Genomic DNA, 21133 nt, shown 5'->3' with positions numbered 1-21133 from the left:
AAAGTTGCATTTCTGTTAAAAAGAACAGTTTTCTCTTAACAGATGTGAGTAGCTACAGGCATGTTAAAGTCCTGTTACTTGGCTGCTCCACAATGAAATAGTCTCAGAATGGTCAGCAGGCTCTGACCTCTGTAAAGTCACGATGAATAACTGGTAAGAGTGAAAAAAGGACAAAGTAGCCAAAGATGACTGACAGTGAAAATGGGCAAAGTCTCTCATTTTTCTGCATGCTTCTTTCTCCGTTGTTCTGCTACATCTCCTTTCCTGGGAAAGCACCCTCCTCCTCTCTCAGACACAGGGGAGGTACTTGTCCTCCCTGCTATCCCGCTGTATCCTCTTAGTAAAACAGGGCAGCAAGAGTCAGGAAACTGCAAATAAAGAGCAATCATCAGCTACAGTCAGTTGCTCTAACTTTTGCCCTGTTACTCATCCTTTTCCTTAATGACCACCTTTGCTGCCACCTTCAAAAATTCTGAAACAATGCAAGGCACAATATACTCAAGACAAGTGTTTTGTTTAATATTTGTATTACAGAAGTATTGTTCTGGGATTTAGTGTTACAGGAACACTTGCAAATCTGCATCTTTTTTAGGCAATAAGATGTTAAAATCAGGAAAAGTAAGGGAAAAGATCTAAAATGTGAAAAAAGGAGCTATATATATAGTTATAATGCCTGTTGGGTTCAGGTGTTACTGTTTGTGCCTCAGATTAGCTCTGATTATTCGGTTGATTCTTAAAGATATTGAAGGAAGTTTTGAAGAGAGGACAGTAGTCAACAAATAGGCAATCTCAAAAGTGATTAAGTTTCTTATAAACATGGAATATTCTGAATCCTTTTATCACTACGTGGTATAAAGAGTACATGTTAAAGGTTTAAGATATATTACAGCAAACGAAAGAAATGTTTCCAGAGAGCTTTGCTATCTTTTCTGTTGTATTTATTTTCAGTGCGCTGAAATCCTTCCTGTCTATGAAGATCCCATTATAACCATTTCAGGAATTTATTTTAATAATAGCTTTCAAATATTTTTTCTTATTGTACAGCATGATATTCTTTCCATTGTTTGATTTTTATGCTTCCAGTTTTGAACATATTATACAGTCTGTCTGCTTCTGCGAACAAGTTAAAAGGCAGAAAATAAAATTAAATTAAAAAAAAATCCTTTGTTGCATTAGTAGCAGTAAAGGCTCTATACATAAATAAAAGTCAATTTTCATAAGTAGACATTAATGGGATTTTTATATTTCAGCTTGTCTGGTCCCAGTTAAACAGCCTCCTGTAAGCAAGACAACCATTGTGATTTTAGAAAATCTGGAGAGAGCTTCTTTATCTGAATTACTAGGAGATTTTCTGGCACCCCTTGAGAGTCGGAGTTCGGAAAATCCTTGCACTATTCAAAGAGGTATTTAAAGAATTTGGGATAGAGGAATGTTTTTACTATAATACAATAGTATTATAATACATGACAAACAGGGAACGTAGAGGAGAAAAATTGCAATTTGTTCAGTTATATTTTCTTGTAAACAGTTGTTCCTAATCAAATATAGCTTTTTTCAAGGCTAATTTAGGTGTGGGGTTTTTTCTTTCTAATTATGTCACTGCTTCTTGCTTTTAGATGAAATCATGTCACAGCTTTGAGTATTACATCAATTTTTTTATGGTTCATTTGTAGCAAATGGAGTTTCTGGTGCCTTTTACTTTCATGAGAACTGCTTTTTACTGGGGACAATCGCAAAGTGTCATCTTCATGGCTCTGACCTGCTGGTTCAGCAGCATTTCCGTTGGGTTCAACTTAGGTGGGATGGGGAACCAATGCATGGCTTGCTTCAAAGGTTTTTGAGAAGAAAAGTAATAAACAAGGTAAGAACTTGAATCAGCTTCAGCAATTTTGTTCATCACCAGGTCTGTGAAATACGTACGATAGTAATGTCAAAAGCTGATCAGATAACCAAATTGTTTCAGGGAAAAAGCATTAATTTCTGGGAAGATATGGACTGTGTATCTGTAAATGTTGTGCTTGGCCCTATATGGGAAGGTGTGTGACCACAGCTGTTTGCCATAAACACACAGGTTGGCTGCACATACTGATATGGTGGATACCTGCTTATCCACTGTATGAAAACATCCTGCAGTAATTTTTTTCATCTTCTGTGCGAGCATGATAGTAAAAATCTGCTCAGCAAATGTAAAATACCTTTCTTGAGGAATTTATTCTATATATCTAAAATAACATAGTTATACGTCCTGTGTGTTTTCTAAGTCGTAAGCAGCAAAAATTCATGATTTTCAAATCAAAGAGGAAAGAGGGGTGAAAATACATCAGTAGGGAAGCTATTTTGAGCCACTAGATCTGCTGAAGCTGGGGAAAAAAAAAAGCCCAAAAGAGAGTAAAGATGGGAAGTCTGTTTTAACATGAACAAATAAATGGAGGATGTGAAACAAAAAGAAAGATGTGGGCACAAGCAGAATTGCGGAATTTTGAAAGTTATTTGGAAGAAAGCTATTGCAGACAGTCAGGCAGTGTTAGACGTTGGGAAGTGGAGTTTAATCAAAACAGCTGCAAAGGAAAATAATCTTGGCAGCAGAGTTTTGAACAGGCTTAAAAAGGGGCATTGTTCTAGGAAGAGAAAAAAACCGTCAGTAGTAGAGAGTCCTGGTCTGAGACAACAGACCTACTGTCAGTTCTGAGTGTTCAGCTCTATGCATCTTGGTTATCCTTGGGGACGTCATCTCCTGTGCCCTGTGCCCCAGTTCTCATCTATAAAAGCTTCAAAGAGATACCAAAGAGGAAATGTGTGGTAACTGAACATTTCAGTTATGATAATGAGGAAATTTAGAAACATTCCAAGGTATTCTTTAATAGTAGGAACAGGGATACAGAATATAAAAAAAGAATCATGTGAAATATATGAATGAAACTCTTAATAGGTTACTTTCCCTACATTACTTTTTTCAGGTCCATAGTTATTTATAAGTAATTTGTTCTGTGTGAAACATTGTTTACTCTTTCTCTCCATGTGCTTTAAATATTCGAGTCCCTACAGACATATTTAAACTGGAACGATTACGAGTGGTTGTCTGGTTGAGGGGATGAATGGTGTCCAGGATCCTTGCCAAGAATGGGGAGGGCAACAATTGTCTGTAGGCAAGTAGGTGGGTTGGTTGAAGCTGGTATCTCGCAGACAGACTATGGTGCTAGAACGAGGTATAGGCCAGAGGACAGTGCAGTAAAAGTACGTAGCAGAATTCGCTTCCGTCCTCCTGAGGAGAAAGGTTGTATTCTCAAGCCTACACTGGAGAATATTGAGTGATCTAAGCACCTTTATAAAAGGACAGAAACACTCTGATCATAGATTATTGAAGATCAAAGAGAAAGACTGTCTTCAGTTGAGCACAAGGCCAAGAAATACAGCAATGCAGACAACTGCAGAAGCAGTGGTGTTCTGACTTGCTTACAGAAAAAGGCTGGAAAACTGCTTTGGCTACCAGAACTCGCAGCATCATGTAACAGATGTCATTTTCAGGCTATTTTGTTTAGGCTTGAAAGCAACCCTTAGTCTTACAGGTTAGAGTTAATAGGCTCCTACGTCTGACGGAAGTTGAACAGAATTTGGGTAGTAATATCATGAAGTTTATTTTCTCTAAAGCATATATGCTATTTGGAGAAAAAAGCCACGTGTCTTCCTAGATCTTCCCTAATTAAATAGTTAATAAAAATGCCCAGTGTGCTAGTACATTTCTTTTTAATAGATACATGCACCATACACAAACTCCAAACTAAAATACCAGTTGGTGTGGATCTTAAAATAGTGGATTCTAATGTTAAAAACAGAAGAAAAATTAATCTGTTATAAAAATCTAAGGGAAAGTAAAAGCACATTTATTGTTTGAACAATAGACTACTGAGATCCTTGCTTGCTTGTCCCTTAATAGTCTTGTTTTCAGATTAAAAGCTCTTTTTCTCTTGTTTTTGGGCTATTAGTATATGTGGGAACAGTTTGAATGTTTTTCTATACTAACATTAAATTGTTCACCTGTAGACTTTGTCAAGAAGCTCTGGCTTCTGTGCTGGCAAATACTATCCCTACTTCATCTTTTGATGCTTTTGTTAATTCAGACTCTTCCAGAGGATAATCCTAGGATTAGGATGATGAAGACCGTAATTTGGAGTTCAATGAAATCAAAGATTTTGTGGCAGCAAATAATTTGCCTTTAACAAGGCCTGCTAAAAAAGATAAGTCTTAGAGGAAGGCATCTTTCCTTCCTTGCTACGAAGTGCAAAACCAATATAGAAATCCACTGAAAACGCCTGGATCAGACATTCCTGTTCCTGTGATTGTATATTCTTTTATATGCCATATTCGTATCATATATATTGCACAGGATATGGTAGGTGCTTCTTGCAATCCTGATCTTAAACACCATAGGGAAAGCACCGCTGCCAAATTTGTGTCTGTTTCCCAAAAGAAAGTGGAGACGTGTCAGTTTATGGATAAGGAGATATCTTTTAAAGGGTAATCACAGAAAACATTTTTAATACAAGACTTCAGTATATTCTGTAAAAAAGTTTGACCAGTTTTTGACTGTGCCCGATTTTCATAGTAGCAATGTAGCAGGAAAAAAACCCACGAGCCTTCTTGGAGTTTCAAGGAACAGAGCAGCAGGTTTTCAAGGAACCTCTGCAGCAGAGGTCTTACCTCGTGTCAAATGTCTTTTCTCTCTGCAGTTCAGAGGCAAAATTCCTCCTCCGTGTGATCCTGTGTGCAAGATCATAGACTGGATTCTTGCCGTTTGGCACCAGCTGAACTCCTGCTTGTCACGTCTAGGAGCGCCTGAAGCACTGATGGGGCCAAAACATTTCTTCTCTTGTCCTGTGGTGCCAGGGCATGGCCAAGCGACAGTGAAGTAAGATTTCTGTTTCCTCTTTGACTCTGTTCAGTGCCACCTAGATACTTATTTCAAATGCAGCAGTTATGTTTGTCCCAAAACCCATCTGACTCAGCATCCTTGAAAGTATTTTAAAAGAGGTTATTGAAAGTTTTAAGACTTTTGTTTGACATTTAATTACTAGCGGGGCAATTTTGAAGGACAGCAGTGGGAACTGGGTGTCTAACGGTAGTTGAAAATGAGTCTTTTTTTGTGATCTTTCGGTTATTTTCTGACACAGAGATTGCAAAATATTACTTGTACTGTAATGACTAATGTTGCTCAACCCTTTAAAGGTTTTGTTCTTCATTTCAAGACAGCACTGTAAAGAAAGCTGTTCATTAGTGAACAGACCAAAATAATGTTCAGAATTCTGACCTTGAAAAGTTGGTAAAGTTTCATTTTCAGGAAAGTTGTTTGAGGGAGATCTAGAGAAGTGGAATGATTTCTCACTCTTTTTAATATCTGATATCATTTTTAAACATACATAAAATTTCACAGATGTATTAGCATAGTAAATAACGCAGATACATACTTTTTAACTATATACTTGGTTAGATGTTCAGTAAAATAAAAGAAGAATGATTAAATTTTGTCTCTTCTTGCATAGTGCAAATTGCATGAACATCTGCTCACATTCCAAGTTTTCTGCAAATGCTAGCAAGTGGTACAAGAAATAATTATAGGATTTTAAAATATATTAATTTTATACTAAGATGTTACTTGGCTATGTTAGAAAGGTAATGAGCCCCTAATTAACATTCAGACTTATTCAGAACTCCAATAATAACGTTGGCTTCTGGAGATGCAACATTACGTTTCTCAGTCCGCTTCATAGCGTTCTCCTTAATTGCCACTTCTGTTCCCTCTCTGACTTTTCCCTCTTGTACTAGTTTGTGCTCACACTTCTTCCAGTGTTTTTGCTTAGCATGTGCACTGGCGTTCTCATCTTTGGTTCTGTCTACAGTGCTTGATACATTTTTGCTTGCTCGTTTTTCATTTCTCTTTTTTTTTTTCATTCCCAGAAGGCCAGGTTATCTAATATCCAGAGTAATTATCAAAGTCTAAATCCGGACGTAGCATTGACTTGAAATTTTATGGGTGCTATGAAATAAAAAAGCCCCAAAGTATACCATGCATCTATCACATGTCTTCCTGTTGAATCATGTACTCTGAAATGTCTTAATCATTTATTTATTGCAGTGGCATTAGTAGTGGACAGAAAAACTATTCTTTAGATACCTTAATTACGCATTTCTGAGTTTGGATTTTTCCTAAGTGTAACTTGGACTGGATTCATAATCCTTTATTTTGAGCACAACCCCAAAACGTCCTTTACAGTAGCGATATGTCATCTGACTCCTCATTTTACTGCAGTTTTTGTCCGCTAATAAACAATTAAAAAGCACAGCTCTAGTGAGCACTTACTGGATGCTTTTAGTTTAGCAGCATGGCGGCTAACAGTGTGGTCATACAACTAGCAATAAACAGGTTTAATTAGCAGCTCATTGGTTGCTGTTATTTCAATCTAATTAACCCCTCCTGTCCTCTTGCCCCTCCTCTCCACTCTGCTATTCTGCTGCTTTTTGCATTTGTTGAAGCTTCACTGAGCCAGCTCAATTCATTCAGACGGCAGACAACTATCTACAAACCGGGGTCGTTCTGGGCTAGAGACGAGCGGCGGAAGCAGGCGGCTGGGAAGGGAGAGACCAGGCGTGACAGGACATTGGTTCCCGCTGCTTCATGTAGCTTCACGTGTTTTGGAGAGCAGAGTGAATAAATGAGGAAAATTTTAGCTTTTTTTTTTTTTTTTTTCTTTTTTTTGGTCTAGGGAATTAAAGGTGATGTTCCAACAGGAACGAGTTTCGCTTCACAGCTCTTTTTCAGGGGCAGGAGGGTGCTGTACCTTTCCTAAGTAACAGCTGTATCAAAGAACTGGGGACTTGATCAAGAGGAGTTCAAACCTAAGACTGAATTTAAACACCAGGTTGGAACTTTATTTAGGGAGGATGGCATTATACGGCCCATCAATTGTTAACTGTCAGATTAGAATGGTCTCAATTGATTTTATATTTGCAGCGTTGATTTCTGACCATTTATGCTAGCAGTATTGCAAAATGTCAAAAGCCTACATAGGCAGAAATGGAGAGACAGAGTTCTTTATTACTAAAATGAAAGCAATTTTTTTATTTTGGTAGCTTAGCTAGCAGAAGCAGACTGTATCTATATGGAATGGTATCTACAACGTTATGCTAAGGAAGCTTCAAGGAACATCTCCAGTATGCATTTGATATCTTATTTTAACAACTGAGCTAGTTATTTTTCTAAGTAATGTAACTTTTATCAAGCTAATACCAGCACTTTTTAGCATGATTATATATCCTAAAAACTCAATCTTATGCTTCATAACTAACCAAAAATACATCTATCAAATGATTCATGCATTCTAATTTTAAAAAAATAATAAAATAAGAAAAAAGCCGAAAAGGTCATCATAATCTTTTGGGTAATAAGATGGCTTCTGTGTATCAACATATCCAACAGAATGGTTCATTTAAGTCAAATGGACATTTTAGCCTTCACTTTTTCTGAATGGATTTCTACCAAAGTTGAAACACAGCATTATAGCCTATTGTTTCCTACAGATCTTTAATATAAACCTCTGACTCTCAATCTTACCATCTTCCTCCCATAAAAGGGTATAAGGAAAAAAAAAGAGTTGGTTTTGATCTAAAAAAGATTGTCTCAGTGTCTGTTATAGGTGTGAGCTGAGCCCTAAGCCTGAAACGCAGCCTTTATCCCGTGAGAAATATAAGCTCATATAAGAGCTTATATAACTATAAGAAATAGCATTTATTTATTTCCTAATACAAATTTTTCACTTGTGTGCTAAAACAACGTAATGTTTCACTCTTAGAAAAGCTAAAGTCGCAGGAGAACCACGTCCCTTTGAACCAAACTTTTGTAATCAGACCCAGTGTCTAAACCAGACAATCTGGAAAAGCCACAGCATCCTGGAAACACAGTTCACCATAGATCAAATAAACAAAAGGAGAGTGAGAGCAAGGCAGCTGTATGAATAGAAAGGTCTTGTAAGCTGGACAAGTTTGGAAATGGAATAATACTGGAAAGGGTGCAATCATAACTGAATACCTCTTTTTTCCCACTCTGGTAGCAAACACACTGTGAATGAACATCTGCAAGCATGGAAACTTCTCCATGCACTGGCAAAGGTGAAAAGGGACTTTTTTTTGTATATACATGAACATACGTCTTCCTGGGACATTCTTTCTTTTAGCCTTAAAATGAAAAGGATGTTCTATAGTCCTTATCTGGAGGAGGAAAAGCATCAGACGGTAAACAGTTTGCCAAAGCAACCTGAAGAAACTTACGTCAAATAATTTAATATAAAACAAGCAAATAAACCCTACCTTCAATAAAATCAGCTCCTCTCTGACATGGGGTACAATAGAAAGTCCAAAATACGTGTGCTTCCTGATAATGCAAAGTCCGCTATGTATAACATCTCGGGGTTTGATAATTGTCTCTGAAGTCAATGGATTGTTTGTGTGCCTGCAGGTGGATGTCCAAGTTATGGAATGCTGTGATAGCTCCCAGAGTTCAAGAAGCAATACTCTCCAGAGCCTCTGTGAAAAGACCATCTGTACCAGGACAAGCAATAGCCAAAAAAAATCCTAGCCAAGGTCAACAGGCTGTTGTTAAAGCTGCTCTCAGTATCTTGCTAAATAAAGCTGTTTTGCATGGCTGTCCTCTACCCAGAACAGGTAACAGTGAACAGTCTGAAAGACAAGTAGTTGTACATTGCCAAAGTGGGGCTTTTAACTGTTTGTTTCCTTTTTGAAAACTGCCACAAAACATAACTGTAGTTATGATGGGAGGTGTGTGGTTAAAAGCATTTACAGTCACTAAACTAAGTAGTTGTATAAGGTAGTCAAAGAACCATTTGCAACAGTCAGTTCTTCTTAACGTGGCTCTACTTTTGTTTCAGAGCTGGATAATTACATAGCAGATTTTAAGGGAGGAAATTTTCCTTTATCCGTGGTTTCGAGCTACAAAAATTGCAGTAAAAAAAGAGGTGAGAATGCTTCTTGGAGAAAAGTGAGCACAAGTCCTCGCAAAAAGTCAGGCCATTTATCCTCCCAGTCGTGGAATAAGCAGGAGACAAATACTGAAGGTAAAGATTTCTCTTTTCAATTCTGAAAGAAGGTGTGGGGGTTTAAGCTGTGTCAATACAAATCTAACTTTTCTTCTGCATCATGAATTAAAAATTCTCAATTAAATGACACTTGTGTTTATATTTGCCAATAAAAAAATTGTTTGCTTTTTTCCCTCCAAAAGTATTTCTTTGTGACTGAGGTATCCTAATTATTTCATTTTTTTTGGTTTGTTCTAATGCCTTTCCTGTTGTCTGATAATGAGGTATGTTTTGACTCAGGTGGTGGAAGATTGAGCAGTGGATCCACCTCATATTGCATGGAATGATACTTTGTCATTCTTTTCCTCAATACTGGATGAGAGAAAGCTTCATTACTTGATCGGCAGTTTTTAGTTCTGCACCTAATTCACAGTATACCTAATTTGGGGGTTTTTTTTACACATACATTATAGCTTTACTAATAATTTCTATTGTCTGAATCCAAGTGCAAATAAATGAATACATGCATCCTCAGATCATGAATCCCTTGCTCAATCTTATTAGATAAAGCCTATAAGCCCTGTAGTGGAAGGAAGAGATCTTTGCTTTTAAATTGAAGATTTTTGTTTGACTTTCACTTTATATAAAAAATAAACGTAAAAAATTCTGTGTAGTCACAGGTACTGTAAAGTTTTCAAAAAAGTTTCCACATCGTTTTCAGTATGCTGCTTGATAAAGAAGGCTTTGTATGACTGGGTTTATGCGTGTGTAGAAATGTGAAAGTTATATTAGTAGCTGACGCTTTTGAAATGTCTTTTCAGCTCAAGATCATAAGCCATCTAACAAGCAGTTTACTACACAGGGATAGTGTCTGGGTATGTGTAGAAGCAACATATCATTCTTCTAAAAGTACACATCTATCCAGAAGGAAAACTTAGGAATACCATAACCGAATACAAGGTCAAACAGGGAAACTTCTAAAGGACAAAATCAAATGACTTATTTTTGCTTTCAGAAAATGAAGGTAATTCCTTCAGAGACAAGAGTTAGGAAGGGATTTAGAGAGAAAGAGGCTTACACACACACACACACACACTTTAGAAACAGTAAGATTCTAGCCTCAATGATCTCATATATAAAAGACCGAAATACCTGATGCCTGGTACATTTTAATGTTAAATTGAGCTATTAATTTCTTCAGCTCTTGTTCAGAAAAAAGTCTGCTTTTGCTGAACTGCAACTCGTAATGTCTTGATTTTGCTTGCTAGTTCTCTGCTTGAACTGTGAATTTATCTAATCCCGCTAAGAGGATTTAAGAAATCAAATGAACATAACCTGAAGTAGGATGGTTGATGCTGTATCTCGTACCTGAGAATGTTCTTGCAGTCCAATTAATATCTGTTAATATAAAAGTAAAAACTGGGATGGTGAATTTAATTTTAGTAACCTTCCATTTCTGACTATTAGAATCAAATGTTGTTCCTGATTTCAAGGAAAGGTAAGTTGTTTGATTTTACCTAAATGAAGCAAACTTAAATCTTTTCCTGTTGACAAGTGATTTCTCTTTGAGAGAACCAGGAAGGGTGGTTCAAGTGCCTCGCACAGAAACCTCGTGTTCTGTCTTCCACAATAGCTTGGGCAACTCATGCCCCATTTGCCGTACTAGCAGCACCGTGTGGCCCTGATGCTACTTTGAGCAGTGTCAAGGGATATTTTCTGATCTCTGACAGACTCTATTGATATAATTAGCCAGTAAATGGGAACACATTTTCCCTGTTTATTACAGATTTTAGAATGTAGAAATCAACACACATGATAGCACACTAATGTCAATCTCTCTTTTGTGCAGGTATAAAATTTAAGACTATGTTGCAACCAAACTGTAAAAAAAGACCTTCTCTCGCCACAAAGTAAGTTTTTATTTCTGGTATTTGTAACACCTAGCAAACAATACATATGATAAAATCGTGTTGTAAACCAGGACATTATAGTGAATAGATGAAGAGCTTGTATTTGATAATGTGTTCTACATCTGAAGAAAGGAATCATTTTTAATTTTCATTTCTGACATAAAATAAAATTTCTGTGCTTCGATATAATTTTAGAATGCATTTCTGTATTTCAAACCTTGCAGCACTACATGTCTTTTTATGTAACAGAATAGTCTACAACTTAAGAATATTGTGTAACACTCATTTTGCCATGAAAAGCCAACAGTATGCTTTTTTCACCTGGCATTATATTTTAAAAACTCCCCTGGCGCTTTTTGCTTGCTGGATGGCATTTCAAAATGGTATAGGGCACATACTTTAGTCTAAATGCTGCAGAGTTTCTCTAAGGAAGTGTATGAATTAGCCAGAGGGAACTGCATCCGCGACTTCACTTCAGTCTGCAGCCTCGGTTCTACCATATTCCCAGGCACAGAGAACGTAGAATACTTACGCTTCAACTATGCCAGGGGTTTTTTAAAGTGTGTGGAATTAAGCCCATAAAGGAGAGTGGACTAAAGTTGATTGCTGCATCTTAAAAAGAGGAGCATCTTTGAAGATAGTAGGCAGAAGTATCCTTTGTTAGAATTTCAGAATGGAGAGAATAATTTGAATAGCAAGAAGATCTATTATGATATAACAACTATGGACAAGTATTGCTGCCACTTACATGTTATTTTCCTTCTGTTTGTGGGAACAAAGGTCATTTGGAAAGAAATTACTATTTCTCAGGTGTGTATAATATTTAAATTCTCTCACATAGCTTATTCTCTCAGATTGTTGTGGTTTTTTTAAACCAGATCTTCAGAGAAGGATCAATTGAGAACATTAAATCTGGATCAAAGGCTGTCCCTTGGTTCTGATGATGAAGTAGATCTTGTGCAGGAACTTCAAAGTATGTGTTCCAGCAAATCTGAGCCTGATATAAGCAAGGTAAACACGAGGATTTTAAATAATTTACATCATTACCATATGCAGTTGTTTGCTACGTGTTTAAAATAAATTTTTAATTTACAAGCACTGAACTGAAGAAAATGATTAAATTATTTGGGAATAAGTCAAAGTCAACTAATAAATTATACATTTGAGGTTAAATGTTCTGTTTTAATATACATTACTTTAAATTACAACTTCACTGTTTCTTTTTATAGAGATTTTTGCAGCGGAGGCTGAAATTTATAAGTTCATAAACGCTAGAGCCAGTAGCCTTCTCTGCATTATTGTTCCCCATGTTATCTTCCTTGCTATCATTGCTTCCACTGGGAGACAGTTTTGTAGTCTTGAAGACATAGAAAGTTTTTCCTAAAACGTGTTGCATGTTCGGTTTGTCTAATGTAATCCCATTAGCCATCCCAGAACGGGCTCAAAGCTCCTCTGCTGTGGAGGCAAAATTCAGTTTTGCTGCCCCAAGCAAGAAAGCACACATTGACCTAATTCTTTTTCTTTAACAGTGGCAGGAGGGAGTGAAGGAGGCTTGCGAGGCTCGGAGGTCTGGGGCTAAATCCTGCCCTGGAATGGGTTGTGGGTGGTTACGGGAGGCCCGTTGGAGCAGAGGGTGGAGCTGTGGATCTCTCTCATTTTCAAAAGCATCCGGCTTTCCCTGTAGCTGGAGCTATTTGTTCTTTTCCTTCTTTCCTCCTAGCACAGCTGCAGTAGATGGCTGTGACAGCAGCCTGTGTTCACACTGAAGCAGCTGATCCATGTCTTTTGAAACACAGATAGAATCAGTCTTAGTCTACTGTCAGCTTAGGTCGTGATCTACGTCCTCTAGGATCTCCCTGAACAGCAATTCCACTAGTTTTGCTTTATTAAGTATTCTGTTTATTCTTAGAAGTCAACCAAGTTTTTATTAAAAAAAAGAAATACTGCATTCGTGGAGATTTTTCAACCTATTTAATGAAATCCTTTATTACGGTGTTTTGTTTTGGGTTGTGGTTTTTTTAAAGTATTTACAGTACTTGCATGAGTCACACGCACCAAGGTGGCAAGCTAACCGCCAGGCAGTTAGGGGGGATTTACCATTGTCTGTCTTCGAAAGGATGGCAAGTGCTTAAAGAAGTGGTAACCAACTTAAAATTGTGTTTAATAACATGTAAAATGTAATTGCTCATCGTTGACAATTCAAGGAAATAGGGGTTAGATAAGGAAGCAGATAGATGTCACTGTCTTTTGTTCAGTTTCCTCACCATGGGTGGAACCATCCATGACTGGAATTTCTGTTGTTAATTCCCCAGCTGCCTAGAAGGGCCTTACAGAAGGAAGGGTGCTGCCGTTGCATGTTTTCTTTGTGTGATGTAATTTCAGGCTGCCATCAAAATAAGTCCTTCTACTCTCTCATTTGCCCTTTCACTCGAATATGTTCCTGCTGCCTCTGGCACGTTGGGATCGAGTACTACTTTTGCAGTCGCAGAGCTGAATGGGATCAGCCTGCCCCAGGGTAAAACACCTGGTTTGCAGTGAGGACAGAAGGTTGATCAGACTCTATCTGCGATTGCATGGTCACAAGGTTTGTCGGAAAATAGTAGGGAAGAAACACGGCAGGAGAAAGAGAAAAGGATGGTTCCTTTCTGTGATGTTCCTGGGGCTGGATAAAGTTTAAGGGGAAACTGCTTTTAGGCTCCGCTGAATAGTATTGCTCTGGAAATGTACGTTTAACCTGCCTCTGATAACAGTCGAGGTGAAATCTCTCTATCTCCTATCTCCTACAAACACACTCAAAAGAAAGATAATTTAATCATTCTTTGGATGTTTATGCATTGCATTGTACAGAAGCTACATGAAAATAAAATCAAGACTCCAAAACTTGGCAAATGGAAACATAGTCTCTGCTGTGAATAACTAAAAAAAAAATCACCATTTTCTTATCTTTTTTAGATTGCCGATTCTAAGGATGAGCTATTGATGTTCAATAACTCTCAGAAAAATCCTGTATTTTCAGCAAGTGGTACTAACCCAAGTAAAACAACAGCACAAAAGGTAGGTGAAATGAGTTTTGTAGTAGGATAGGGAAGGTGTCTTGAGTTTCTCCAAAATCTGAATTCCAGATTGGATCTAAAGAATGAGTGTTCCAGTGCCCTGTTTATTATACAAATAAACTGTCATGATTCTTAGGAAACTTGCTAGACATACCATGCCAAGTTTCTTCCATGCGTCTTAATGGAAACTAAAGATTTATTAAACAATGGATGTATTTGCTTCAGTTTTCATGTTTACGTAAAGCCATCTCCCTAGGCCAAGTGTTGTTGACGTTACTTTGACATTGTAAGTTATTTGCATCAGATTTTGAGAGAAATAAAAGCCCCGGGTTCATTTCCCCCCCCCAGTTAATGGTATTCAGTAGGTTTGCAAAAGCCCCAAAGTTTTTTAGATTCTTTATGTAAAATTTCTGGCTCGTGGGGTTTTTTTCTACCATTTTTTTTTTTAGTGATTACCCAAACAGATATGATTTCAAACCACTGTTTCCCTAAGGGTTGTTATCTAAGTAGAACTGAGCTGCTCTGGTGTCAAAGCTCTCAGAGCTAGAAATGTTGAGAAGACCTGATATTACCGGAGTTTGTGAAGAACAGCGTTTTCTTTTAAAGGGAATTGAGTTTCTTTTTTCTGCCTAGCTATTTGTTGTAATATCCAGCTGTCTTGCCTTCTTATTTATGGGAAATCGAAAGAAACTCTATGTTATAAGTTTGGTGATTCTGGGAAAAGATCGTCTAAATGTAAACAAACTTTACTAACTTCAGAGTAGTTTCAGAGTGGGAAGAGAAGCTGAACACTACTAGAAGATGTAACAGGTCCACGATCATCATCTTTGCAGAAATTTAAGTCGTTGTTTGTGGGTGCTAATATCCCCTACCAAATATGAAGATGAAATTATATCCTGCTTAGTTTTCATTCTTTGGATAATAAAGTAAAAGTTATGCTTTCTCTGTTGTTACACTTTTTTCCCCTTTTCTTTCTTGCTCTTTGTGGTTTTGAACATCAAGGGCTTCTGAGCACACGGCTCGATTAACCTTAGCCAGGGCAGAATCTGTTGTCTGTGTTCCCTCGCAGGGGTCCTCTAGAGTCCAACTGAGACGCTTTTATCTGGCTGCCGTAAATTGTTTTCTAGAGACACTCGGTCTGTTTTCTGCAGGTACAATGAAGTAGCCCTGAAAATAGCTTAACTTGCACAGCTGAGCATTAAAAAAGCTAAAGTTGGATGAGATGACTTACCACCCTTCCCATCATATTTTTTCATACCCAAGTATTCAAAATGGTAGAATATTTTCTGTAATTTTACTTATAATCCGGAGAATGGTTGCCGCTAAGGGAAACAATTTTGACATTGCAGATCCCCATTTAGATATACTGCTTTTGAATATTTCTCTGAACGCATTAATTTCAGATATTGCAATAGCAGTGATGCCTGTATAATTTGGTAAGTCAGCTCACCTACCTGTTCCTACTGTAAATTTTTCCTAGTCAAGTTTTTTTCCTTTTAAGATTCTTTTTAACAATGTAAGGCCTAACTATATTGACTTTGGAGGTAGACAAGCCTAGCTACCTTTAAGTTTTTTGAAAAACCTTGTCAAAAGATTTCATACAGAATAACAAAAATTGATTTCCCATATCTTTGTGGGGAAATCCCGGCCAAAACGAAGGGAACACAATCCAACCTTTTGCTAGAGCAAAAAGAGGTCTAATTGAATGACAAGCTTCGTTCCTAGATTTTAATCATTCCTGCAATAAATTTATCAAAAATCTAGAAGAGCAGAGTCTCAGTTTGGAAGCAGAAATCAAACTTTCAGAGGCAATTGTAACAACAATAAACCGAAGCAGCGGCAAGAACTGCTGTCTGAAAAGAGTCTGAGATTAGAAAAGCATCCTTTTGTGAAAGTAAATAGAATTCTGTAGGTAACAAAAGCAATACTGCATGAGCAGAGATCTGATCAACAGTAATGAGACAAATTACTTACTTAAAAAGGCAACATAACCATCATTAATTTATTTTTTTTAATTGAAAAAAAATGCTTTCGAGTATGTGAAGGAGAAAGAGAAAACTGATAAGAAATGCAAAATCTTTGATGCAGGCTACAAACAAACCGATGGATTCAAGGATTAATAAGGAATAGACAGCGATGAACAGTCTGTTCTCATGCCACCAACCTTTCCGCAAGGACCAGTAGCTGGTGGTGAAATGGAACTTTTTAATATTGCTGCCCAGAGGGTGATCTGGATTCAACTGATGCTAACAGTTAACATCCTAATTCTCCTTTCCTGTCAGTGGAAAGGTGGGCATCTCTCATTAAACATATATGTTAGTGACTATCCTAAAATGCCTTAACGAACCTCTTTCTCCTTGGCTGTAAAGGAACAAAAAGTGACAACGGACCTGACTTCGGCACGTCAGGTATCTAAATTCGGGCAGGGTGAATATGGTCCAGCTTTTAAGAATGTAGCTTCTTAGCATAAATAATTTGAGATGCTAAAAACTAATTTATAAGCAAGCAATCTATAAGATGATGGATTAAAATGTAACTAGCATTTCAACTTATGAGTATTATTTTTTTATAATTATTTTGTTATTTTTTATGGCCTTGATGGTAGAAAAAAAAGTGAATATCTTTATTCAGGCTCTAAAGCTGTTTTTTTTGCTCATAACTGCCTAAATTTCCTTTTCCCTTTTAGCTGTGGCTGCAGCTGTCATTTTTCCAGAGTAATGAAGGAAAGAACAGGCATTTTTTATTGGAGTACTCCTGAAATTGAGACATCTGAGAATCAAATTTAAGGTTTTTTTCAATGGCAATGCATAAACTCCATTGACTTATTTTGGAATTCTAAGGTGGTGATGATATTTCCTTTCAATCAAAGAAGCAAAAAAGAGCCATAGTTTGTTGACCGAGTAGTAAGAAGCTGTCATATTAAACTGCAAAAGATTGTAAATCACAAGGGTTTCATGGGGCTGGTAGGGTTGGTTGGTTGGTTTTCAGGTCAAACGGCAATAATTATTTAGAGAGAAAACGCTTTTTTTTTTTTTTTGTTATTCATAGGATGGAACGCGTCCTCTCAGCAGCAGTCGAACTGTGGAAAGCAGCAACAGTAAATCAAAGACGGAGTTGGGTGTTTCCAGAGTTAAATCTTTTCTTCCTGTTCCTAGAAGCAAAGTCACCCAGCCTTCGCAGAACACTAAAAGAAGCAGCAGCAGTAATACAAGGCAAATAGAGGCAGATAATCACACAAAAAGAGAGATTTGGAATTTGCACAAAAAAGAACAAATAGAAAAATCTAATAAATAAACCTGCCTACCATACAATTCTCTGTGTTCATATAATCTCTATTGCGAAGAACCAAGTACTCAAATCTGTAAATATTTTTTAAAAATAAACTGTTTCCCTGTAATGTAAAGTTTGTACAGGACCACAGTTTTATTTCTGTGTAAATCAGCTGGAAATTATATTGATTTAAACTTCAGAAATGGGCAGTTTTGCCACCTTCGTAGATGTTTTTTTTCTTCTTCTTCTTTTATTATGAAAATTACTCGCTTAAGTGATAATATTCAGGGGTATTACCACAGGATTCTGTTTGTGTATATACTGTACATAAATATAGTCTATTAAGTTCACGTGTTAAACTGCATTCAGATGAGTTGCACAATATGTACAGCAATGGCTTAAAGCTATTGTACATGCATTTAAAGACATGGTTTTATCTTCACTTAATGAAAAATTAATGGAATGTGGCAATAACTAAAAATGATTGGAAATGCAGATCAATTACTTTCAGCTACAAGCCATATTAAATACTTTGATTTCCCCATCGTCTGCCTGCTGAATTGTGAGTTTTGTTTCTCCCAAGCTTCTCTTCATCTAAAATGTCATGAATTTCCGTTATAACTTTTATCTTTTCAAAAAGGAAAGAGATTGAGAAATTAAAAGGCAATAAAAGTTATTTTTCTCAGACTCTTATTCTTTGACAGAATTGAAGAAAATGTGATCATTTATTAACTTACTTTTTCTTGTATACTGTAAAAACTTTTATATGCTTCAGTAGTGTTTTAAAAGTATCCAAAAAATAATAGTGTTTTACAGAAACGGATTTTACCGAAAAGGGATTTGAGCACAAGTTTAACTACAGTATTATCAGAGATAATGTAGTAGCGATAACATGAGTTACTATGTGATTATCACTTTCTAGTGTGGATTTAAGATGTAATTGCTGTAAAATGATACTTCTGTTGCAGTAAAAATTAAGCCTTTTCCATTCCCGCCCCCTCACGACAGAGGTAGATTATGTTCCCATGAGGGAGCGTTTCTACGAAGGGATTATTTCCCCGGGCTCTCCTTAGGTTATGTGTGCGTGAGCCGGGGAAACGCCGGCTGGCTCCATACCCCATCTGGTAGGCAGAGGAGAGCGCAGTCTTCCTGAGCTCAGACTTATCTGCCTTCCCATGGGCTCTCAGGAGGCGGTTTTGAGAGCTATGGACACTAACGTGGTCGTGCCCATCATTTCCGAAGTAGCATTTTTCTCAAGAAAAGCTTGGAAGAGGAAAGGATTAGCTAGCTGTTTCCTAACACTCCACCTTTATATGTAAAACAGTCATCCCAAACTCATGTCAATAAAATTTTTGTACTGCGTATTGTTTGTCTTGCTGTCTCTGGGTTCGTATATGTGTGTTAGCTCTAGCGATACAGAATATTACAAGCTTGTTTCTGTAATCATTTCCTGCACGGTGTATTTAGAAAGTACCATATCTTTCGGTAATCACTTCTTTATTAAAGCTTCAATTTCTTGTACGATAGTAACAGTAACGATGATTTCTTTAGAGGTTGTAGGGGTTTGGGTATTGGGTTTTTTCCAGTAATTTTAGTGCCGAAAAACAAGAAATTGGGATGGTACTTTTGCAGTTGGCTCGTAGCAGAATGAGTCGGCTGGGAACCGCTGTAGGTCAGAGAAATGGGTCTCAGCAATTAGCAGCGCAGGCGCGGATTTCACGGTGAGGAGGAACACAACATGGAAAAGCAGCATCCTGCAACATCAGGATTTGCAATAACAAATAGAGTGGTTGTTTGTTTTTTTAAAAAAAAGAACAACTATGAGAAAAGAAGGAAAATCCTGACGTGCTTCTAAGCAAGGTTTCTTCTACATTGAAAATACACCTTGGAAATGCCAGACCTCATTTAGATGAAGAGTTGCAGTGTGTCTCTGTGTGGGAAGATCTTAGGCACAATGTCCTTAACCATGTTTTGAGATATATTTTAAGACTGTATATTGTCTGTGAGAACCAAAAGTCTTCCGTGCTGTACTTCGGGTGAAAATGTGCAGAAGACAGAGTGACTTGGACCATCTGTTCATGGTTTGAAAGTCAGGTCTCTCTTGCTAAATTTAGCATTGGCTTTCAGTGGCCTCGTTAGCCTTTCTATTCAGCCTGCTGTCCTCATCTCTCTCCATCATTTACCTGATTGACCTCTATCTGCTGTCGTTTTGTCTGTCTGTCAGTTCAACACAGTCTGTGATCTTCATACTTCTTTAGTCACGTGGTATTTTGCAGGTCTCCTAATTGAATCTTATCTTCTGTAGTAACTGTTCAGCTTTCTTGTGAGGCCAGATCAGTTCCTGCTCTCCAATGGTGAACACCACCTAACCGTAAAACAGTTTGCATGCGATGAACATGCTGGCTTCTGCGTCGGTTTATCGCTTGGATTGTGATAGATGGTGCAAAGCACGGCAAGGCTCTGCTCGTGAGTTTGGGGCTTCACCGTGTCTTCGGTCTCTGATGCTACAAACAGCGCTCCACACACATGGCTTGTAACGTCAACTCCTCTCATTTTTGGGTTAGTAATGAGCAAAATCATTTTTCTTCATTCCTTCCTGTGTCTTAAGCAGAGAGGTTTTGCGCATGCCATCTGTGGTGGACTACACTGCTCCATGCTGCGCTCCTCTCCCACCTACTACCCGTTTCCATGTGTTTAAAAGCGGTGGGGTCAGTGGAGAGAGAGAGCCCCGTCTGTGGAGGAATGTACAGGGAAGTACAGGCAAGCCTCGGAGGTTGCATCCGTTCCACAGGCTACTAGGTCAGTGAGATGACTTCTCATTTAGCCCCTGTCTGACTGCAGTCCTTATATACAACTCAGACTCTTCGACCAGGGGAACTGGAAAGATCATCTCATCCAACGATGACTTCGGCAAATCCTAAACTTTCCAGCTCTCCACTTCAAATGAGTCCTGATAATAAAATTTTTCAGCGTATCTCCTATGGTTCTTATTTCTTGACAAAGAACAATGGAATATGTTCCTTAAAAGAATGTCTGAGACCATCGGACAATATTTGCCTCGGTTATTTAGTTGCTGAGCTTGAGCTCCAAAATGAAAAGCGTGAATAATCTGCTCCATCATTCGACACAGGCAGTTAACATTCATCAACAAGAGCAAAACCAGGGGGCCCGAATTTCTGAGGCTCATCGCTTCCTGTAACACAGCTCAAGTGATTTACAAAATAAATCAAACCCCTCCGTCTTTCCTGTAAAACTGGAGAAGCAGAACAGCCTCTACAGGTAGAAGTTGTTTGTGGAAGGAGCCAATTTGGAGGAAAGATGGGGGACCACTTCCTTGGTGCTACCTCTGGCTAAAGCGATGTTTACACTGTTCAAACCATGGTTGAGAGAGTTCAGAATTACAGAGTGGGCTGTTCGTCAGAAACCTGAAGTCAAAGCGACTGCGGAGGCAGCACCAGGCGTGTTTGGGCTGGGCTGTAGCGAAGGCAGACTCAGGAGGCAGAAGTTTGCTTTGCACACAGGTAAGATATCAGAAAGAAAGGACTTTTAATTCCAAGGATTTAGAGGAACAGAAGAAGGTTTAGAAGAGGGGGAAATGCTTTCTCTGCACATTGATAGTCCAGCTGCAAAGGCTGCGCCAAACTCACAGGCTCATCGCAGACACAGCAGCGGTAATTGTGGGCCCCTGAACATGTCCGAGTGATACTGACGTTCACTTTTATATAACCTGTTTCAAAGGTTTTGGGAGAGGAAACTAAGAAAACCCGTTCGTGGGTTAAAGCTTTGATGACAACGAGAAGGAACCTTGTTGAGAAAG

General features: G+C 37.9%; 1 protein-coding gene across 2 annotated transcripts in view; it reads left to right on the top strand.

Moving 5' to 3' along the window:
* The window catches only part of CTTNBP2 (cortactin binding protein 2), an 88384-nt gene extending 68616 nt beyond the window's left edge, over positions 1 to 19768 (top strand). Inside the window, exons 15-24 of one of the 2 annotated variants that reach the window (XR_008469180.1) lie at positions 1251 to 1403; positions 1674 to 1861; positions 4728 to 4906; positions 8507 to 8712; positions 8937 to 9122; positions 10933 to 10993; positions 11872 to 12004; positions 13946 to 14047; positions 14811 to 15482; positions 17095 to 17214. Coding sequence is in view for 1 of the 2 variants with exons in the window: in XM_054219764.1 (XP_054075739.1) it covers positions 1251 to 1403; positions 1674 to 1861; positions 4728 to 4906; positions 8507 to 8712; positions 8937 to 9122; positions 10933 to 10993; positions 11872 to 12004; positions 13946 to 14047; positions 17095 to 17340 (1454 nt within the window). In the remaining variant the exon portion in view is untranslated. Of the gene's footprint in view, positions 1 to 1250; positions 1404 to 1673; positions 1862 to 4727; positions 4907 to 8506; positions 8713 to 8936; positions 9123 to 10932; positions 10994 to 11871; positions 12005 to 13945; positions 14048 to 14810; positions 15483 to 17094 lie in introns of both variants that reach the window. The other variant, XM_054219764.1, reaches the window with a different exon arrangement.
* Positions 19769 to 21133: the final 1365 nt, after the last annotated feature.

Source organism: Rissa tridactyla, chromosome 1 (assembly GCF_028500815.1).
Source record: "Rissa tridactyla isolate bRisTri1 chromosome 1, bRisTri1.patW.cur.20221130, whole genome shotgun sequence".
NCBI lineage: Eukaryota > Metazoa > Chordata > Aves > Charadriiformes > Laridae > Rissa > Rissa tridactyla.
Note: the sequence above shows the minus strand (reverse complement) of the source record. Positions and strands in the feature narration are given on the sequence as shown.